Raw genomic sequence first — 23,027 nt, 5'->3', positions numbered from 1 at the left:
CTTCTGGAGGTGAGGCCTGTCCTACTGATTTATCACCTGCGTAATTCGCCCCGATTGGAGAGAAATTAAAATGAACTCAATTAGGGGACTGCTTTTTGCTTTATGGGTCTGACTTGTAGTTTGGGGGTGGGAGGGAGAAATTAATCGTCTCTTGTTATTTAATAGTATAATGAAAGCACAGTAAATAAAGGTTATCCATGGTAATAAGCCCAGAGCTTTTAATAAAAGGTGGTATTTGATTGTCGTCTTGTTGTGTGGGGGATTTGCAGTTTTGCAAATGCCAATTAATTTTCTCTACAAATAAGAGTATGGTGTTCATGTTGATTTGTAATTGTTGGATGCTGTTTGCAATTTTCAGGCAGTCATGTCATGACGATTGTATGCTAGGCATAGGGCAGCAACCTTTTTCATTGTATACCAATGTTTTACAAAGGTGCAGCTTCAAAACACCTAAAATTAAAGGCTTGAAGTCTTTTTCTGATGCTGTTTGGAAAATAGGGAAATCCAGTGTTACACCTCTCCCGCTAAACATTGGCATGGGAGCTGACTAAACGAAAGCTAAAACTATTTTCCTTTGCTAACAAATTTGACAACGAAAGCAGTGGGGTGCTACTTTTGTGTCAGGACATGCAACAGATAGCTACTGCTCATCTTTTTTCTAGAAATTACTCCAATTTTGTCTTGTTCATACAGCCAGGGCTAACATTTAATAATTCCTACTTGCATGATTTTCTGGCTAGCATATTTCACTTTAGATAATGTGAATAAGCAAGGCTGCTCATGTACAGCCAGGCTGAAAAAAGTATTGACCCTTGGTTTGATGATAAATAAATAAATAAATAAATAAATAAATTCACTGGCACATGGTCGCTGTAGAGCAGCCTGTATCTTTCCAGTACAATGTTTTGATATTTGGTTCTCAAGTATAATATCAATCTTTATGTGTACTTTCCCAAAACTCACCAAAATATCCTGGCATTTAAAAAAAATGGACAAAAAATAAAAGCCAGAAAGCACACAAAAGTCTAATTTTGGTGGATGCTTCTGAAAAAAATTATCCAAACTTACATGCATGACCTTGCACTAGCAAAGGATGTTTGTTTACCTCATAAACATGCATGTTTACCATACATGACAGATGTTTAACATATTCAAACAAAAATCCAGTGAAAAACGATATATTTATTTTGTCCAAAAATCCTCAGAACTTTTGATATGCTTTAATTTTATTAGTTTTGTAAGCAATATCCACAAAGCATTTGCATTCATTTACCTTGTTTTATTCTTTTGTCATAATATTGTACACATGCAAATTCATCATAAAAAATATATTTTAATTCCCACTAAATGTATATATTGATATTTAAAATATCCATACGTCACAAGCAAAGGGGACCACAGCTATAGCCTTTGTGTGCACAAACCTGGCCAATAAAGATGACTGTGATTGCAATGAAAAAATATGTCAGCAACCCGCCTGTTAAGTAGCCATTAATTTACAATCAAATAACAACTCGTCATACATGAACTGGTTAATTAAGAACAATTAATTTTATTTTGGTCTATATTCACTTTCTGTCTTCTCGAGCCTCACATTCATATGAAAGATGGCCGCTCCTTCTCAGCCTGAATCTACTTCCTGTTAAAAGAGGAGTCATTACTCTCTACTGTGGCCACATACTTGTATTATTTGATACATTCAGTTGAGCTTTCTTAGAAACAACTTTCTTTGATTGTACTGTAATATAAGTAAGATTGTATTGGAGTGTTTGTATTTGAATATAAATGTATGATAAGATTGCATTATACTCTATCTTACCTTAAATTATGCATATATTATGGGATCTGAATTTAACCACCTTACCTTGTATAGTGACTTGGAAATACTTTTGTTGTAATTTGATGCTATACACTGAAACTAAATTTGAAGTGATCTGGATTTAATTAGATTTCATGGGTGTTTATTCTACATTTTTTTCTTAAATATAGGAAACATTATACATTTACATTGAAATATTGCACAGCAATGGTATTTTTATTAAAAGGTATACCATGAGAGTCTCGCCCTGAAACATGCTTCATCTCTACAAATAAACATATAATGCAGAATTGTAAACAACAAAGGTGAGAAGCATAAAAAAACCCACAAGAAAATCTAGATATTGATTCATTTGATGCTGCTTCTCTGTTATTCTCAATTACAGCCGGTACAAGGAATGTGTTTTTCATTAAAAAATCAATAATGTGTGGGAGTTTTCCTGCTGATCCCTTCAGTATTATACATGCTCGGACTGTAATCCTGTGCTTAGCCACTTTCAGCCATTTATTTAATTAGCTGTTCTTCCTGGAGTTGGGAATTTGTGTGTATGAGTTTTGTGAGTGACTGTAAAATAATAATAATAATAATAATGATAATAATAATAATAATAAAAAAGCAACTAACCTGTTCCGGTTTGACATGATCCGAGGTGGGGAAGACGTCGGGGTACGAGGGGCGCTCAAAGACCCGGTCCAAAGCTTCCAGCTGCTGCTGGGTGAAGGCGTCTGCCCTTAGGTGCTTCCGTAAACTCTCCACGCTACCCTGAGAATCACTGTTTGGGCCAGAACCATCTGAACCATCTACAAGAAGAGAGAGCAACATTCGAGACACTGACCCCGAGAAGCTGGCCTTCACTTCAAGCTATATGCACTTTATATTCTCCTCATGTATTTTGTACCACTGTAAAAGTGTCTCAAGAGAGAGAAAAAAAGGAACTGTAATTTTTTTTCACCTAAATGGCTGCTGTGAGCCAGTTGCTACATCACACGAGTTTTTTTGTCTGCACAAAATTAACGGCATCATAATCTGAGATCCCTCTGGTAATTGATGGATTACAGTCACTTGCACAGATATACTCGTTGAAGCAAGTGTGTGGAATGATTAAAGCGCCTGTAAGCCCATTACATTGGTTTTTCACTTTCATTCCCGCCAGAGAATCTCATTCTTCCTTTCCCCACCTGGAAAAAGCCCAATGTATGTTAAAATCAGGTGGCTTTTTAAAGTACAATCACCCTTTTACAATTCAATAATGCTTTTATTCTCTTTGCGAATGCACTTCCATTTGGAAGCAGAGGCAGAGGACAAGAGGCTGAATAAAACGGCACAGTCTAGTTCAATCATCCCTGCTCTACAAACACGGGAATTTTCCCTCCACTCCTGACCTGATTACCTGGCTGTTCGGAGGAGGATGCCTTAGCTTTTATCGCTGTGTGCAAATCTTTAAAACGTTTTTACAGACAGTCCTTTCACAGACCCTACCACCCCCATCAGTGGCTGCAGCGTAGGTCTCCTCCCAGAATCCCAGGAAAGCTTCAGCTCCCTTACAAATCTGTCATTCTAAATTTGCTGCAGATTATGTTCTTCCCTCAGTGGGAGAGCGGTGATATATGATATGCAAGGCCCAGCTATTGATTGCCTGATCTGGTGGCAAGAGGGAGCAGAAATGAACTCGAAATGAACATCATGCCTCAACTCGTTGTGCGTATAATACTCTACTTAATCCCACGTTTTCCCCGGCCATGCAATTCAATTGATCAATCTTGTCTGTGCAAAAGCGCCAATTTAGGAGGGTTAGTGCCTTTCCGTCCGGCTCCGTGACCTTTTGCCGGGGTCAAAAGATGAACCTCAAAAACCCCTCCAAAAAAGGACATGGATGAGCTGCAAAATGGAGTGGAAGAAAGAGTGTGTGTGGGTGCATCTGCAAATGTGTAAACACAAATTTGTGCTGACAACGCCAAGATACAGAAGCTATCGTTTTTCTAGCAACAGTTTGGTTGCACAAAATAACATTTTCTTATTGGATGATCTAAACAGTTTCACAGAATCATTGGTTTATACTTGCTTTGAAGCTTTTCTTCCTTATCGTTGTCAATTTCCTGTACTTTTTAAGTAAGTTTGCATATGAAAAAACATGTGAAAATAATGCATGTTAGGAACTTAATAGCAGGTGTTGAAGGAGAAATGTTTACATTTGTGCATTACTGCAGATAGCGGAAATCCACAAATTCTTGAGCGTATACCTTGCTATTTTAATACTTCAAAGACTAAACATACTTTAATATGCATTAATACACACCCTAGAAACTATATTGTCACCTCTGCAGAAGTTAACATCTATAGTTTTCCTTATCTCCACTCTTAGGGGTACAGCTAATCAGTGGCAAGAGGAAAAAGCAGCTCCTGAATTGGCTGCTTTGCAAATACCAGCAATTTGGAACAAATGTCTTTTTCCAAATTTCTTGGAATAAGAAATTTGAGCATTGTTTTTCGATATGCTATATGAAAAAATAAAATAAAACCCATGAATAATTTGGAGTTACGTTCCCAAATACTGAACTGTAAATACGTGAGGGTCCACTGTAGTTGACGTTCCTTTAACTGTAATAGTACATAGAAGGAACAAACTCACAACAACACTGACACAGAAGGCATAACACATCATGCTGTACAACTCTCAGAAGTTGGCTTTTAGATAGGTTATTAAAGGCATAGTAATTTGTCTATTAGTAACTTAATAAGAAAAATAGAATCCCCTTCAGGCTACGAGACAAAAAAATGTTTGATTAAGTCACCACAGAAAGTTATCTCTCTTTTTACAGTTTAACATCATGAGAAAAGTATAAAAATAGATAATAGTTTTTATGAGAATGGTCAAATAGTATATTATTTAATAGTCAACTATTAATTCTAAAGTCTCTGCAGTTTTTTGTAGTGTAAGCAGTTATTCTCTTCTTTTACTTCAAACTTACTTCTAGCTTTCAGTAGATTGTATTTGAATTTTGCAATAGGTATGACATAAACAATGCTGGTCTTTGAGAATGCCAAGCTATTTATTGTCATGGAATTTTAAGAAACATCCGTAAATATGGTCAGGCCATTCCCTAAATGCATACTTAACATTACATAAAGTCTAATCAAACTGTATCAGCACAGCAGAGAAGTGCTGTCTGCTCGGTCGAACTGCCTTGTGAGCAAATTTGTTTCTAAGTTCAGAATTAGAAAGGCACGAAAACCTGACTTGTACACAGTTAGTATCCGCAAATAAGCAGCAAATGCAGCCTTCAGTGCTCACTCAGTTTAGACATGTAACATAATGGTAGCTCTTGTTAAGCACTTGACTTTAAAGGTATAATATACAATAAATACATAGGAACTCAAAGTCTTACATTGCTTTGGTGTGGAGTATTTTATATGGTGCTGCAGTATCACTTAACACAAAACAATAAAATATTCTCACAACATTCTCTTATGCTTAGAGTACTGTTTTACTGTGAGTGTAGTAGGATTTCGTTTTTGATTAGATGCACCAGACTGTGATGCCTGCATTGTGATGGCTGGCAATGAATACATTACACTTTAACTACATTGTTATTTTTTGTCTTTAAGTAACACATTGGTTTTTTTAAGTATACTTCATTTTTGAGGACAAGAAGGTAGGATGATGCATGATGGTGTAACAGCACAGCAAACCTTTCGCCAGACTATAATGTTGGATATGACTTTAAAACCAAACATTAATGTCAACAGTTTTCTTGTTTCCACAGAGCATAAAACTTTTTTAATATTTCAGAGGCTTGCATTCAGCTTTTTCTAAAACAGGAGTGTGTATTTAATATGAAAATGTATTCCTATAGAGTCTTTAAATCACCCTTTTCACTACCTGGCATAGAAAATGTCAGGTATTTATTGTGATGATAGGATTCAATCAACAATAGAAGACTGGTGCACATTGAGGCAGAAAATTCACAACTGTGCCATGATTCCACATTTGAAAAAATAAAAATAAAAAAAATAAATGAATAGCAGTTATTAAACAGTTAACTTAAACAGAACGAAGGGGCAATAAAGGGATTCTGACTCCGTTGTAATTTGAAATCATAAAAAAAAAGACAGTCTGGTCCAAACCGCCCAAATACGGCGATGTGAGTACATAGCAGAAATAAAGGGGTATATATCCACCAAATCCTAATAACTTCTTTACAAACATACATAAAAAGCAAACAACAACTGTGACTCTTTCTGTGACAATTTGGCACACATAAATAAATCTACACAGCCACATGAATCCCACTCACCTGTTACTACTGCTGCTGCTCTTGGTCACTTTATCAAGCTCAGTTGTTCTCTTTTCAACCAAAGCAAATAGAGTCATTAATTACTCTCCATCAGCTCGCCTGAGCCACAGCACCTGATCAATACCGCCCCTCACCCCCCCACAACCATATTTGTCATTCACCACTTCCCACGCGCAAGACAAGCCATCCTGGGTCAAGCTGCACACTCTTCCTCCCATTCAAACTGAGGACAGTCCAATCTGCCTTCATCAATTCTGACAAACCTGCAGTGTTCTGAGACAACTTTATTAATGACACTGAGTAAATATAAGACTCTCCCCCCCAGTTTGTGTAGCAGCATTATAATATTTCTCTAATATTTTAACATTATCTTGGCATAATGAACTGGTAGTTTCTTGGTATTTACATCCTGAATAAGTCATCAGCCTAATAATAACCCCAATCAAACACACAGCAGATAAACAAAAATAATCAGATTAATGAGAAAAACAACAACAACTGTTTTACAGAAACTGAGCGAGGAAAGATTGTCTGTCTTTCATATTGCAATCATTTATTTCCCAGCAATAACAATACCGCAATGGCATTCTGGTGGGAAATTTCCCGCTTTCGGTTCCTTTCTTTTTCTTCTCCTCTGATTGGTCAGTGAATAAGCCAGCACATTATTGCCCCGTTAATATAAAGCTCTATATCTCCGAGTGGAATGCTGTGGTTCGGCTCTGCTAAAAATAGAATAACTGGGGGAGCCTGCTTGTCCGCAAGGTCCAAGACGCTCTTGTTTATTGATGAGGAGAGTACGCTTAATGTGCATTTGGCTGTGGGAGGAAACCAATGTAGCCCTAGTTAACCTACACATGCATGTGGAGGACGTGCAGAGTCCTGACAGAAAGACCTGGATTTAATCCCTGGACCGTCTTGTTGCAAATCAGCAACAGTGGTGACAACTATTCGGTCTTGGTACCCTGAACAAAAAAGTGATGGTCTTTTTGATGCCTTTTTTTTTCATCAAACTATGAATACAGCTTTATTAGGTTTGCCTTTATTCTAAATTAAGCTGAGATAGAAGCTTCTGGATATTAACCTTAAAAGATAAATATAAAGAAGAAAAGCCCCACAAAGTGTCCATCAGGAACACACAACAGGAAGTCAAACCAAATGTTTGGACATACCCCAAATGAGCCCATTACACAGCAGTGATAACAATCTTTGACCACAGTGGCTCTGTATGTGTGAGCTACATGCCTGTTCATTCTCTCTGCTCGTTTATTGATTATCCCTCGGAGTGATAATATTCATCCTGACATCAGTCTGCATTAACACTCTGGTAACGAGGAAACAGCCTCCAATGGATCAGATAGCCAGCTTCGTAAGACAGACTCCTCTCTGCGGGTTTGGCACCCAAAGGTCATGACCCCCCAGCAAGCAGCTTCAGCCAACACATCTCTAAGGACTCGAATGAGTCTGTGCAACTCCCCAAACAAAACTTGCTTTGTTCTCAAAAGCCTGAGTTGAGCGGAGGATTAAACGAAAATGGAGGCCTTAAAGTTTTTATTCAAAGTGTTGGAAGGTTGAGCTGACATCTTGTAGCCATGGAAAACTTTCTCCAAATTCCCGCTCCGTTTCTCTCCTACCGACACCATAGTTTCTTTACATAACATGGCAACAGATATTCGCTCTTATAACCTTAACAAACCAACATACATTTATGCAATAACACACCTCTATAATTTCCCTGCCTGATTCAATTCTGGGCTAAATGGAATCAAATTAAAACTCATTTGCATCCATTTGGATGAACTCAGCTGCATTTTGCTTTTCTAATTGAATGTTTTGATTATGTAAACACAAATGAAATACTGTCTGTGGAATGTAAAATGTTTGTTCTGCATCACTAAAGATCTGTAATTAGTTTTTAAGGACTGGGCACCAAATTGCTCAGTGGATTGATGGAAATTCAATTAATGAACAAAAACCCAAATATTTGCAGCTTCTCTCTTACTATAAGCTAAAAATGTGTAGATTTGTGCATTTTATGGAGTGAGCCTAATGGAATAACTTCATAAATTGTGTTAAATGGCTTATTAATCTAATTTGGATTGTTGTGTTTAGGTCCAGACATTCTGTTGCTCTCTGACTTTCTGCATTCTTCCTTCCCCCCAAAACAGATGCTGGAACAGGGTGTGACGGAGGCCCACTCCATCACTCATCTCAGATCCATCGTTTTAGTCCACGTGACGCTCAGAGATGAGAAATAATTGATTCAACAGTTACCGTAGCACACTGTCACGTACACACAGATGGTCAGTGGCTATCTCCGCTCTGAAATTGTATGTTTATGATCTTTATCAGGACATTTTTCAGCCTGGGTTTTGATCATAAATCAAAAAAAAAAAAAAACTCAACCAAAAGCAAGAAGGTTGAAATAAAGAATCATGCTTGACAGCCTCATGTCAGAGGTTTGTTTCTGGTCACTTTATTCACTGGCAGTTCTTAATACAGCAGATCTGGCTGACCACCATGGACGGAATAGGGGTAAAGGCTGAAAAAGAGCTTTAGAATAAAAAATACGTTTCTGTTTTGACTCAACCATGTAGTAGACACCATAGGCAGAAAGAAAAAATCTAATTTTGATTATTCGGCCCTAAACATATTACTCCTGGAACTTATTTTCCTGGAATTTGTTCCTATTTTCCTAGTGTGCATTTCTATATTAGGGAAATGCACACTCTATTTGAAAAGAATGTAAAGCTCCCATCATTTTTCAAACCGTTGTTCAAGAACAGGGTCCAGCGACCTTTACAACACAAACAGTCATTTTTCTCCGCGGCTCTTATTAATAACATTTGTCCCCAGTCACAAAAACTACCCAATCCTTTGCAAAATCGTGACATATCACGTTTTTCACTTTACAAATTGTTACAAGTTGTTTTATTTACAGATTACAGACAACATTTTCTGAATGACACATTCCACATTTGTTAAAAAAAAAAAAGGTTTGTGACCAAATGACAAGAAGAGAAAAAAAGATTCCTCTTCCTGTTGGTGTCATTATGTCGTGGGATTTTTATGCAGATATTGCAAGAAAAAAAAACATAGCTAATTCCAGATTCTGTATTACTCAGTGGACTTTAAAAGTTATGACTATCTGAAAAAAAAAAACAACTGACCATTTTGGATACTTGTGAGATCAAAGTCCAGTCCCTGAGTACTATTGTCTTCAAGATGCATTCTTCTCCAACCCACCTAAATCAAATGAATGGCTTTTTACCAGGCCTCTATGGAGCTGAATGACAGGTGATGAGGGAATTCGTTCCATTTAGTTCAGTGGTGTGGGAGAAGGAATGCATTCAAAAGTAACAGGATGGTACATCTCGAGGACTGGATTTGGAAACCCTGCTTAGGTTAGGCAATAGAGACAGAGCGGGTAAAGAATCAGTTCCTGTTGTCAAAACCTGCCTAAAAAAATATGGTAATAAGTTGCAGCTATGAATAGACTGTGCTGCTGGTCTTTGATTTGCTGCTTTTGATTCCTTCTAAGTCTTTGCTAAAGTAAAGAGTCATTTTCCTTTGGATTGCATTTAATAATATCTGGAAAATTTAATTCAAATTTGAAAATTCTTAGATTGGGTTGGTTCAGTTGAACCTGTGTCAGATTTTACGCTGATTACATTTGTAAAATCTTTATTTATGAAAGCAATAAATAAATAAACCAGTTCCCTAATACATATCTCAAATTTATATCCATCCATCCAACCAACCATTGGCCCATTTATCCTTGCTGGGTCACAGACTCAGATCAATTTATAATATTCTAATCAGTCTATCTAGGTGCCATTTATGCAAAACCCACCTCTGACTTCATATTTGCTGTGTGCTCAGGTGGTTTCATACTGTGAATGAAAAAGTCATGAATTAAATTTGTTTCTAAATTCTGACAAATTGTCTTTGCATTCCTCAGTAAAACACAGCTTGAGCTCCTCTTGTTTTTTTTTTTTTTGTTTTTTTTTTCTCAAAGCAAATTGAGTCAGAATCAGTGGGGGTGGTGGAAAGCTACTTGGATGTTAATCTGAGAGGTAATAGCTTTTCTCTGTAGAATTGTGAATTCTAATACGTGTCAATTTGTTAAAGGTTCGGACAGCCGTGTTCACCAAAGGCTGGTCACCGTCTCCAGGGGTCTCGCTCGCGTTCCCGCTCCCTGTCCGTTCGCAACAATAGCTGCCAACTGTAACACGGTGCTTTTAATTTGCAATAACATGTGACAATGGTAGATTAATGGCTCTTATGACACCTGTGTCCCTGAAGCTCTTCTAGCAGAGACCCAGTGTACATAACGTGTGTCACACTACATTATCTCTACATCCTTCCTGTAATGGGGTGGGGGGCCTTTTTTAAGGGCACTGCTGACTTGGAAACTTAGGAGCTGTCTGCCTGCTTGGCAGAGAGCCACAGTCACGGCCTAAAACAAATACTGGGAGCTCCACAGCCAATCCATTTCACTGGAGCTTGTGTTGCCCTCCCCTCTCTGTCCCCTCTCTTTCCCCTCCTCCTTTCCCTCCGTTTGTTTTTTTGTTCGTGTTTGATAATGACTGCTTGTGCCATAATAATCATGAGGCTTACCAACTTAAATAGGGCTCAGGGAAGCTACTGCACTGTGAGGAAATTTAATCCAAACATTATCTCAGTATAGACTACAGCCTACTGAGCGAGGCAAAATATGTTTAAATAGCAAACAAGCCATCATGAAAACACGATAAAATCAACAAGCAAGCACAGCAATAAAACTAAAGGCATTTTTTTGCTCTTAACAGTGAGTTTCGGAAATTCCCAAATGCAGCTGCTTTTTGCGGGATATAGTCACATGCAGTAAATTACAAAATCCGTTCGGATTAGGCTTGTTTTGAAAACAACCTGTCAGCAGGCAGGATTTCTATTAATATCTGGTAATATGCTAATCATATATGTCATGTTTTCATTAGCTGTAAGCAGAAAATTATCAGAAATAAAAGCTTGAAAACATTAGCCTATGTGCAATATATAATGCATTTTACTTAGTGAATTGAGTTCTAAAAATAAATGAACATTTCTAGCATTCAAATTTATTGAATATAACTATTTTCTTCATAGAAGAATTGGGGCACCATAAACAGGTAGATGATACGTTAAGTTTAACAGCTGCCTGCTGTGATGCTGTGCTTCTTAAATAACCTTGTTATTACAAAGAAACTTTGTAGATTATGACCTACAGAGACTAAAAAATTTGAACCAGCCAGATCAACCATCTTGATTAGAGAGCTATAAATCCTAAAAGACTGTAAAAACTGTAAAATAAATTTTTATATAAATAATAATACTGAAAATAAGGATGGAAATTTGTGCAGAATGCACAGGTGTATCACATTTATATTCACATTTATATTACTGCCAGATTGTAATAAACAGTGAAGAGGAAAACGTTAATCAGACTTCCTATTTATTCTCATTTCAATTAGTAAGTTGGCAATATTTAAAATAAACTTAAAATGACATTGGTTCAACATGATTAAGCTTGAAGTTATATAGAAACATAATTATACTGCCAGATAAATGAATTTAGGAGCTTAATAGTTGTAAATTGCCTAAAATAATTCCTGCAAATAAATACATTCATTGTTTAAGCTGAGTTGCTGCATTTTTAAGAGAGAATGCATGCTATTGTTGGTTCCCACAGGCACACATAAACAAGCAATAAAACTTATCAAACAATCTTCATAAGAGAAATCACTCAAGAAACGACTGTTTATCACAGCAAAAATCCTAAACATGCTGTCACTTCCCTAAAAGAAATATTTCAATTTTGCATTTTTTCTTTTATTTCTTTGTGGTGAGGTGCTCTTTAAGAGAAAAGAGCAACAGGACGATTGTGTCTACAGGGTAGCACCTTGTGTAATATACTATTCCTACAAACTGTGGCCCAAGGCAAGACATTCCTTTTGCAACCGTGTGTGTAGGGGTGTACGTTTGTGTGTTTGGCCAAGATCTGAAGTTTATGTTGGGGAGAGATAAAGTATCTGTGACCCTGTGGTTTCAGGTAGACACCAGGCAAAGCACTGAGGAAGTACAGTACATATATATAGAAACCAAAACTCCCTCACCACTCTCAGAGCAAGTCCTGCTCTGACACAAACACAGAGCCTTCCACACACCCACCGCACAGCTCTCTTCTCTTTCATCGTAACGCTGGCCGAGCACCTAAATCATGGAGATGGCAACACATCAGGGGAATCATTTGAGGCTGAATAGCTGTAGAAACATGGCGCTGTCAGCTGGAAGACCTCCACAAAAAAAAAGCCCTGCCTTTCTCCCCTCAAACACGCTGCTGATTCCCCTGCATGCCCTTTAATACCTCTTTGCCCTTCAGTAGCAATCTGCATAGAAATGCCCGCATTTTATCATTCAGTGACTAGACATTACACCCCGGCTAATACGAGAGGGTCCTCGAACGACTGAAAATGAACCTCCAGAAAACACCAGACGTTTGCATTATGCCCCCTCGATTGCATCTCTTACAGGGAAAAGACTTGATTATGTCATTTGCCATGTCCACGTCATGCTGGTTTTTATATCTTTGCCAGGAAATCTACCTCTGACAGGTCATTAGTCATCCCTCCCCTCCCCACACGCACATAAAACATCAATTCCACTCAATATCCCACAAACCTCTCCTTCCAACCCCCCTCCGACAAACGCCAGAACAAAGAAAGACGCTATGTAAACTGCCGCCGAGCTCTGATTAGCTCTCATTCAGGAGAACTGCAGAAATAAGGCACTCATTCCCCACCCTGTTTGAGATAACTGCTCCGTACCCATGCATGCCTTCTAACTCGGCTGCATCTGTTTAGCCATTCTCATCAGCTTCTTATGTAGTGACATTAGGGAGGCCTATTGCTTACAGAACCAATAATCTATATCGCCTCAGGCCTCCTTATACCCACCAACCCAGCAGAAGAAATGAAGCTACTTTTGGTTGTTGGGAGGTGAGGTGGTGGGGGGGCTGAAAAGCTCTTCTCAGAGCTACAGCAGCTTTCTTGACTGACCTGGGTGGTTGGCTACATCATCTTGACATGTAATTATCTAAAGCCCTTTAATCACTTCCATAAAGATTAATTGCAGGAGACAACAGCGGAGGTCGTGTCTTCAAATCAAAGGACTCGTTGGCAGGTTGACACAGCGGTGTAACGGAGTCCAGACTCAGGTGTTTTATAGGGGTCATACTGGAACTGAGGCAGGCTTTAATGCAAGCTCAGCAAAGAGGAGTTTGTAGGATAAAGCAATTCAAAATGCAAAACTTTCTGTCAGCCCTTTTAGGCATTATTTAATTACTAAATCTTAAACATGGCCCTCTTACCGTCATCTCTTTTTCTCTTCTCTCCGTTGGATCGAGGAATACCCAAAATCCCGTTAATGGAGTAGGATCCCGCAGGGTCGTTGGAGGCGCTGGTTACAGGTGGGGAAACTGTGTTTGGTACTGTGGGAAAGGCAGAAAGAAAATTGATTGACTGACGTTTTTATTTTGAACATTTAAATGTAAACAAATGTAACATCTGAGATGAAGCCATCACATTTATTCACTCAATTTACATGATTGAAAAGGAGTGTAAACCTGCTCCTCTTTAGTGCTGGTTACTGAGTTTACAAATCAATTTCTGTCAATATCAACCAATATGCATAGTTTAATGCAAGTCCACAAACACACTCATTAGGCAGTATGTACATAAGAAACTAAGACATTAATTGCGTGGAGCTATGTATTTAAATTGAATATGTCTCTTAAATTATAACACTTTCTCAGTAACAGAATAGTTTAATCCTCACAGTAAACATAATCTTGGTGTCCTAATTTAGTTATTTTGTTACTATTAATAAAGTAATGAACTTTTATAAGTTTTTTTTCCCACAGCTCCACTAAGTGACTGTTACACCAAGAGAACAGATTTTTGGTTTATAGTGTGCTTAGTTTTTTCAGACAGGTGTTTGCATGTGGTTAATATGAAGTTTCCAGCACATTTTACAACCATTTTTGTCAAAGCTCCTGGGAATTTGATCTCATGTACTCTTTCTCTTTCTCTGTTATTTTTTCTGAATACAGGAATGCCATGAATTTTGCTTTGATTTAAGCTTAGGTGACAAATTATGTCTGTTAAATCATCTGTTTTATTCTTATGAATTTGAAGTTGCTGTACATTTTCACCCACCCATCAGCAAATATAACAAATTACATTTTGACATTTGAAATACTTTTTTAATTAATACATACACATAATTTTTGGCCCATGTTGTACACCACACACAAAGTCTACTCAGAATTAAACACGCTGATCTTCAAATTGTTCCCAGTTATTGAAGTAGTTTTGTGTTCAGCTCAAAGCTAACCCTGTTGTCCTGTAACTTTTCAAGTTATAAACCACTTTAAAAACTGATACAAGGAATAAAAGTCAGAAAAGTTTACATGAAAAGAACATACTGTCTGCGATCTCTTTTCTGTAAAATATAAAGATGTATAGATTTTTTTTGTTGTATGACTGCTTAAATTTGTCTTTAATAAGAACTTTTCATTCAAATATTTTATTGCATGTAACTATTCATCAAAGGTGTCATCTTAAACTTCCTCCAGAGGATAGAAGACAAGTATCTGGTTTAATAAAACAGGTTTTTAGAAAAGTACAATCTTAGTTAAAGAGGTAGAGCGTTTAGAAATACTAAGTTTCTTTTTTTTATTATTAAAAATGATTCCGACTGTATATTTCAGATTTTTCATGCAGTTTTTACATTTTCTAAATTTACACTGACGGTAAAAAAGTAGCTTTTTCAAAACTGAAACAGGCAAATGGGCCTTTAGTTTTAGAAATGGTCCCCGGTTTGCATACGGAAATTGTTTTCCATCTTTCAGTTAATCATGGAATGTACCGATTTCAAATGAGAAGTTGAAGATGCAAGTTAATGGTTTATAAATAATCCCCATCACTCATTTTACAATTTTCATTAAAAAAGTTAATGAAAATTAATAACCACATGTGCAGGTTCTGAGATGGTATTTCTTTACCTATTGTATGACCGGGCGTCGAAAGCGATGATCCATCAGGAGATGGATGGAAAGGCTGCTGGACCTTTGTTCTGATGATCCTGGAGAAAAAAGAAAAGAAGAGGAGATGTAACGAGTGGTTCTCAGTCAACCTGTATTCAGTGAAACTTTTTTACAAAAAACATTTTATGCAGACAAGCATAAAGGTGTTTTACCAAAGATAAACACAGACAACCAGACACAAAAACATTCTAGAAATGATCAAACTAAGGAAACAAACAATTAAAAAATGATCAAACAGATGTATAATTTTCGAGGATAAGGAAGTGAGGAAATGCAGTCAAGTCATTACGTAAAGAAACAAAATGTCAAAGCCAATGTAGACATTCTTTTGCATGTTGTTGTCACAACGGGATGGTAAGGACAGTGTCGATCCCAATGTCTACTTTTGCAGGGACGCGTATGAATACAAATCTTTATACTCTAGTTTTTCTTCAATAATTCACTTTTATCCTGCTGCCGTTAACAAAAGGAGTTTTCCTTTCAACTGTCACCACATGCATGCTCATTATGCAGGATTGCTGAAAAGCTGATGCAGTCAACTGTCCACTGTCGCTACACACTTGCTCAGGAGGAGGCATTACTGCAAAGTCAGCGCCTCAATTGACTGTGCTTGCTTAGTTCGAAAATGTTTTACCAACAGGCAAAATAACTTGGCTGCAGTGTTTTACAACTGGGATCAAATTACAATGTTATTGACTCGTCCTTAGATGCAAATAACTGTATATTACTGCATGTAAAATGTATCTATTTATTTTGGAGAGAACCTTAAGATGATATTTGTTCCATTAACTGATGATGACAGATCAGCTCCCGGTGATTGTTACACTCTTTAATAAAACAATAGGTTTATGCAGAAATATCTGAAACTGCAAACCTACCTGAACAGATCTGTCTTCAGTTTGCTTTTAAAAGCTGAAGACAGTTTTTAAAAGCAAACATTTTCCTACAGACCGGAGGAAAATGTGCCTCAAGTAGTTTTGTTGCTCTAAGGATCAACAGGAGTCGTAAGCCCTCCAGAACCAGACCCATAGGACATGAAGCAGGTCTGATCACCAGCATTAAGATAACTTCTTGAATTTTTCCTCCTCTAATTTGAGCATCATGGCAGCTACCACAAATATATTTTCTGACAAAAATATCAAATCCAACTCATTCACAAACATGGATGCGGTCAGTGGTTTCGTCATAAAAGCTGAAAAAAAAACAAACTCTATTGCACTTTTTGGTCTGGGTGATCTTGCAAACAAAGCATGAAATCACATCAATTCACCTCAATGATCAGCTTCACTGGCTCTACCTGGCACACACTAATCAGCAGCCACCACCTCCACCCCCCGGCCCTCCCGCCGCCCTGACCCACCCAGGTTGGAAGGGGTTTCACAGTTACCGATCAAACTCAACCCATGGCCCCCCGTGTGCCAATGCGGATGAGGTTGTATTGATTGAGGCCAGTGTGAGGAAAAAGTTGGGGATTAGTCACACGGGCAAACAGATGCAAATAGAAAGCTATAAATTATATGTGACAGGAAAGCAATAGTTCCTTATTGCCTTGCACAAGCTTACGCCAGCATTAGATTCCTTTAATCTGAATGGCACTCGGGGAGAAAGGGAGCTGTCACAATAATTTGTAAACTTTAAAACTACTCATCACGGATGCCGTGGGAGCCCCTCACCAGAGGTCTGCTGAGAGATTTCTGTGATTTTGCGCTTTTTGTCTTCTGTATTCCTATAGATTAAAAGTAAAATCTGAGCTATTTTGGATAGTTACATTATCGCAGGAGCCTGGAGGTTTTCGAGAAATAAATTCGACAGTGTCACAAATGAAAGAAGAAAAAAAAACTCTCCCTTGGAGGCAAATACGCCTAAAACACAACTTCCCAGAAAGGATGCATTGATATTTTCTTTTTTTTTTTTTTTTCCCGCCCCCCCACAACAGTTATTCGACCCCTTGACTTGTCTGCGCGACATAAATTAAAAAGATTTTATTCGGTATCCATGTTCTTCTTATTGAATAAGCAATTTAGCAGAATGAATTAATGACCTGCTTGTTGCTGAAAATCCCCCGAAGAGATATTAAAATTGCTTTACTTCTGAATCAATAATATCGAGCACCATCGAAGACTTTTTCTTTTTGTGTTTGATTTTTTTTTTTTTTTTCACTTTATGTCATGCAGAAAGTGTTGGCTTTGGTGGCTCTTTATAGCTCCAACACTAACTCTGTTGTATTTAATAATGCATGCAGGAGAAAGGTGTTTAAATCTAGCATCCTCTTTTGTTAACGGTTCTGAGGTCAGACTGTCTGCCACTGGAATTCACCGAAGCACCCAACTGGAAAAGACTTTGGCTCCAGTGTTTTTTTTTTTAATTCTTCTTTAAGCATCTGAAGAGGAAAAAAAAAGTCTCCTGTCATTTGAATGTTTCTAGTCATTTTCTTTTGGAAATCTCCAGTGACAATCTATCTCAAATTGAACCGTTAAAGATGTGTTCATTTGCTACATCAAAACAAATTCTTCTTTCTTCTTCTACAAAGGATTTTTTTTTTCATGTTCACTGTGGGTGGCACTGGATTACAGAGCAAGAGAATGAAAGGAACAAGGTATGATATAGGATGTGGGTGATACGGCCTTCGCCCAGAGAGCCAGTGTGTCAGGGGTCGCCAGAGTCCCTACAAAAATGTCCTGTAATTTTCCAACTAGGTTTTCTCTTACTTATTGTCAAGTTCAGGCAGTGGAAAAGTGAGTACACCCCGTACTGTGCATGATGTAAGCATCGCAAGAAATATATGGCCATCTGTTTAGAACAAGATTTGGTTGCAGGCTCCTAAAAGCATGAAAGTAAAGGGCTATTTCATAAACTTTTAGCGACTGGATTACATTGAAATAGCTGTTCTAAATCTAAAATAACACGACATCTACTGGTTCTGAACAGATATTATTTTAAACACAATTTGAGAATTATGACATCTTTGTTCTATTTCGAACAAGATACAGAGAAAGACCTTTAAGCATATTTTTGGCAGACCACTTTAAATTGGGACAAATTGCAAGAAATGGACCGATTAAACCAGGAGTGAATCATCACTAGTACTAGACTCTTTAAACACACTTTGAATTTATGAAACCTATTTATGAAAAAATAATTTTCCTTAAAAAAAAAAAAAGCTAAAATTTCCTCCTGTTGCTTGCTTGGGGCAGTATTCATGGAAGAACCGCCCATGATGGAAATTCACACCAGCTCTCATATTTGGTTGATAGAATTATAGCTCTTTGTGTTCAGAATTTAATTTCCCCATATAAACAAAGACACACAAAGCCTCCCCCAATTCCATCCTCCTTTCCAAAATAAACCTATCTTTAATTGGAATTGGAAAAAAATAAGTTATAGCTCTTTTGATTATATTAACGTACATTTTGAATTTATCACATACATGTGTCTGAGCCTCCTTAAATGGGGCTTTTTAAGCAGCCACGAAGCATGAAATGAATTTTCTTCAGACCCCCCCCCCCCCCCCCCCTTTTTTTTTTGCTTTCTCTCTCTCTTTCTCTCTATTTAAAAGATGTCTTGTGTGGAGCTGTCCAGGCTCTCCCATCAGCTCATTAAAATGTAATGCTGATGCTGCCTCTATATGGAACAGTGCCTCTTAACCAAAGTTCATCGCCAGGGATCTCTGGTGGTGGTGGTGGGGTGAAGAGAGGTGATGTGAGGGGAAAGGGGCCCCTAGTTTTGGGTGCAGCCACAACAAAAAACTTCAAAAATTTTAAGAGCAAAATTTGCTCTATATTTTGACCTGATGTACTACAAATATTCCTCTTGTCTGCATTTTTGCACATCATTATCATCAAATACAACAATATATTATCATGACATTTTAAGCATTTGTTTTACATTTTGAGTTAAGCAACATTTTACAAAAAATTCAAATAAAAAATAAAAAAAAATCACCAGAAGTGCCCTCTTTTTCTCTCCCTCTCTCTTTCAGTGCAGCCCTCCTGCACTTTAGATGCGCTAAAGAAAATTGGCCTGCTTTATAGCGCCACGGGATTCTGGTCACCGCATATTGATCGGTTTTCATCTCGACAGATTCACTCAGTCCTGGATGTACAACTGCTGATTGTCAGAGGGAGGGAGGCTGGAGGGGCTGGGGGTTGATCTCAAAGATTGAATTGCACCTCTGAGAAGTCGCTCCAGCTATGTGCTGCTCCGCAGAGATAGGCTGATGTAATAAATTATTGCTTTAATTTTTTTTTTTTTTTTTTGTCAGCTCCCTTCATTATCCATCCAACATCAGTTAGATTTAGCCTTTTTATATATATATATATATATATATATATATATATATATATATATATGTAATCATCATTATTATGTTCATTTACAAATTAAAATCCCAACACAGCCTCATCTTTTGATTATCAATCTAATAAAAATCATTTATGTGATTTTTATAATTTTATTATTTTCTAAAAAAGAATAAAATAATAAAATAAGCCAACATAAATTATTTGTGCTATTAATATTTTTATTTACTAAAACATCTAGTAAATAAAACAAAAAAGATTATTATTATTATTATTATAAAATGTAAAATGAAGCACTACAAAGCAATACATATTTATAATAAGGTAACTTTTTGAAGCTGCATATCATTTCTCCTACCTATTAATGGATGAGACGCTGGGAACAGTGTCGTTGTCGCAGATGCCCTCTGCCAGCAGTCTGTCTCTGATCTCCCAGGCAAACATGGTGGGATTTTGTCTCTTGTAGTCTGCTATTTTTTCCACTACTTTCGGAGTGGCCACTTTGGGTTTGGACCCACCAATGACTCCAGGCTTGATACTGCCAGTCTCGTAGTATCTGCAAGAGTGGAATGGAAAAAAAAAAAAAATCCTAATTTTAAAACCTTTCATGCATCTTTAAACACACAAAAGTGTAAAAATGTTAATTATTTCATTGAAAAGGGACTATTTTTTGGAGTTTAAGTAAGAGTGGAACGTTAGAAACAAACGAAGCATCGCACGAAGAACGTCAACATGAAAGGAAACAGGTGCAGTGTCAAAATACGACGTGACTTTAAGGGAAGTTTTGCGCCTCTAATTTACCAAAAGTTCTCACCGTTAGGGGACTGTAAAGACGAATAACAAAAGAAAAGAAAAGAAAAACACGCTTATTAATATGGATTCAGGTTCGCCTTTCCCGGAGAATCCCCCTCTCACCTGCCGAGGATCTTGCTGACGCAGCCGTGGCTCACCCGCAGCTGTCTGGAGATGTCGCAGGGCCGGACGCCCTGGTGGGCCAGCTCCACTATCCGCTGCCTCACCACGTCCGGGAGGGGTCTGCCGTTCACGAACACCCCGCCGAGCTGGTTCACACCTCCGTGCCCTACGTGGGATACAACAGCAGCAAAAACACACAGACGTAACATTACATAAGGTCGTTATGGAAAAAAAAGAAAATGAAAGAAGGTGCAGGCAAATGAAACAAAAGTGGATAAAAAAAAAAAGAATCAGAAAATAATTTACTTCGTTTTTAAGAATAAAACATGGAGTGACGGCAGAAAATTGTGATTAATATAAAAATTGTTTCGTTTGAAAACTTTTTTTTTTTTTTAACTTTGATGCCAGAAAGGGTGCTCACGTATCTGGCTTTATCTAATTCATAAAAAACAAATTGTTTATTTCCAATAATTATGCACTTACATATATATTTTTCTTTTGAAAATGGAAAATACAAATATATTTACAACAGGAAACTTTTTTGAAAGGGAAAAAAAATATACATTTTCCTTAACGTTCCAGCATTCAAAATAGCCAGACTAATTCTATTGCAAAAAAAATACGATTAGATAATATGTCGATAACAAGATTAAAAAACACCCACAAAATGTAATAATTACTTGCTAAGTTCAGAAATATTTATTTTATGTGAGATACTGACCCATTCTACACTTCCGCGTAAGTTTACATTGGTTCTTAACTATAAAAGTAATAGAAAATACAGAATAATTTCTTGAAACAAAATACTTTATAACTGTTCTTTACTCTCATCTGCACCCACTGTGATATTTCTGCGTATCACTTTCAGGGCTCATCATTCACTCATGCATGTTGATTATGTTCCCCTACAATTTAACTCTGATTACTCATATTGCACATCATCTTGTAAACAAAGAGGTCATCAATTATGAAACGCTACTCCTCAAATTAGGATTAAAGCATCCTTTATGCGCATTTAAGTTGGATGTAGTTGCACGGATAATTTGAATAATAGATGTGTAACTAATATGTCCTGACTTATTAGGCCTTGCACGCGCATATGGGCGCGCGGAAAGATTCGGGCTGGCGCACGTGTAAAATAAAGAAAGCACCTGCTGAAAAGCGTGTTCTTTGTTTACTGTGACACATTTCATTTTTTTTATTTAATATTTTGGAGGCATTTTCACGGATAATTGTAAAAAATAAATAAATAAACAAAGTGGAAAATTCTAATTAGTTTCGGAACTGATATTTGATAAGTCACAATTAGTCCGAAATATCTCAGTTTGGCCTTTGTTCTGCGTATTTTTATGCGCTAAGATGCTGGTTGCACTTTAAGAACTGCTGCGCTGTGCTACAGTGTGCAGGAATGAAACGTCTTCCTTTTCGTATATATATATAAATATATATTTTTTTATCCATATGCACGCGTGTAAAAGCTGCAGCGGCAGGCAAACTCGGGTTGTGCTACTTACGGTGCATCGCCGTGAAGGGGTCTGCTTTGCAGTGAATATCCATTGGATAGCAAAGGAAAGACAGATAATCAACTGAAGTCGCCGTTTCGCCTTCCTATCGAGGGGGGGAATTGTGGAGAAAAAATGTGACTCTAATCGATGGAGGGACTTATAATTTGGACCCCCCTCCAGCCCCGATCCGATGGCAACTTCTTCCCCTTAAAGTTCCCCCTCTTCTCTCTCTCTCTCTCTCTCTCTCTCTCTTTTTTCAGCAGTCCGGTCCGTCAACTGGATGTCTTCTTGCAGGTGCACTGCATGACGGAAGGAGCGCTTCTCAAAGCTGGAGGTAATTCTCACAGCATGCCAGCGACCGAACCCGGTTCCTTTTTTTTTCTCTCTCTTTTTTTTTTTTTCTCAGGAATCTCTCCGTACAGGGCCCCCCGATATGTCCTCAGTCCTGGTGGGCTCGATTCGCGGGCGAAGAAAGGCTTACACGCCGGCTTCTGGCTTTCTTGGCGCAATAGGGTGCGTGAGGCTGGATTTTTGGAGCTGGGAATGAAGCCTCTACTCTGTGTCTGTGGTTCTAAAAGCTGCAACCCTCCCCTCCTCCTCCTCCTCCTTCTTCTCTCCGTCCCCCTCCTCCCCTCTGCAGACCCCCCTTTTTGCTTATATGGATGACTTGTCAGACAAAGGCAATAGATGCCAACACTTTGTGATTCGCCAGCGCAAAAAAGAAAAAAAAGGGGGTCCAAATGAGGAGGTCTCTAGTTCTCTGACACGCCAAAAAAAAAAAAGGGGAGGGGTAATAAATAAGAGACAGGGTCCGACTTGCAAACATGTGTTTATTAGACGGTAGAAAGTTACGTTCTTGCTTACAGCAAAATTTGGAAAAAATATTATATCAAAAATAATAATGAGAACTCATTTTTGTGTCTTTGTCGGACAAAGAGCATATTACATTAATAATAACTATAATAAAAGCAATTCAGATAAATATATCACTTTACTATTTAAAAACCCTGTCACATATATATATATATATATATATATATATATGAATTTTTAAAGAATTTTTCTTTGGATTTC

General features: G+C 37.6%; 1 protein-coding gene across 4 annotated transcripts in view; it reads right to left on the bottom strand.

The window, feature by feature from the left end:
* pax2b (paired box 2b) overlaps nucleotides 1-22,560 on the bottom strand; it is a 41,164-nt gene extending 18,604 nt beyond the window's left edge. The window contains exons 1-6 of one of the 4 annotated variants that reach the window (XM_032575392.1): nucleotides 21,963-22,560; nucleotides 20,449-20,626; nucleotides 19,892-20,089; nucleotides 15,194-15,273; nucleotides 13,499-13,618; nucleotides 2,444-2,619 (exon numbers count right to left, since the gene is read on the bottom strand). In XM_032575392.1, the coding sequence (XP_032431283.1) occupies nucleotides 2,444-2,619; nucleotides 13,499-13,618; nucleotides 15,194-15,273; nucleotides 19,892-20,089; nucleotides 20,449-20,626; nucleotides 21,963-22,005 (795 nt within the window). In that variant the 5' untranslated portion in view covers nucleotides 22,006-22,560. The remainder of the gene's footprint in view (nucleotides 1-2,443; nucleotides 2,620-13,498; nucleotides 13,619-15,193; nucleotides 15,274-19,891; nucleotides 20,090-20,448; nucleotides 20,627-21,962) is intronic. The other 3 variants (XM_032575393.1, XM_032575394.1, XM_032575395.1) reach the window with 3 other exon arrangements.
* Between the last annotated feature and the right edge of the window lie 467 nt (nucleotides 22,561-23,027).

This window comes from Xiphophorus hellerii, chromosome 10 (assembly GCF_003331165.1).
Source record: "Xiphophorus hellerii strain 12219 chromosome 10, Xiphophorus_hellerii-4.1, whole genome shotgun sequence".
Classification (NCBI taxonomy): domain Eukaryota; kingdom Metazoa; phylum Chordata; class Actinopteri; order Cyprinodontiformes; family Poeciliidae; genus Xiphophorus; species Xiphophorus hellerii.
This window is presented reverse-complemented; position numbering and strand designations above follow the sequence as displayed.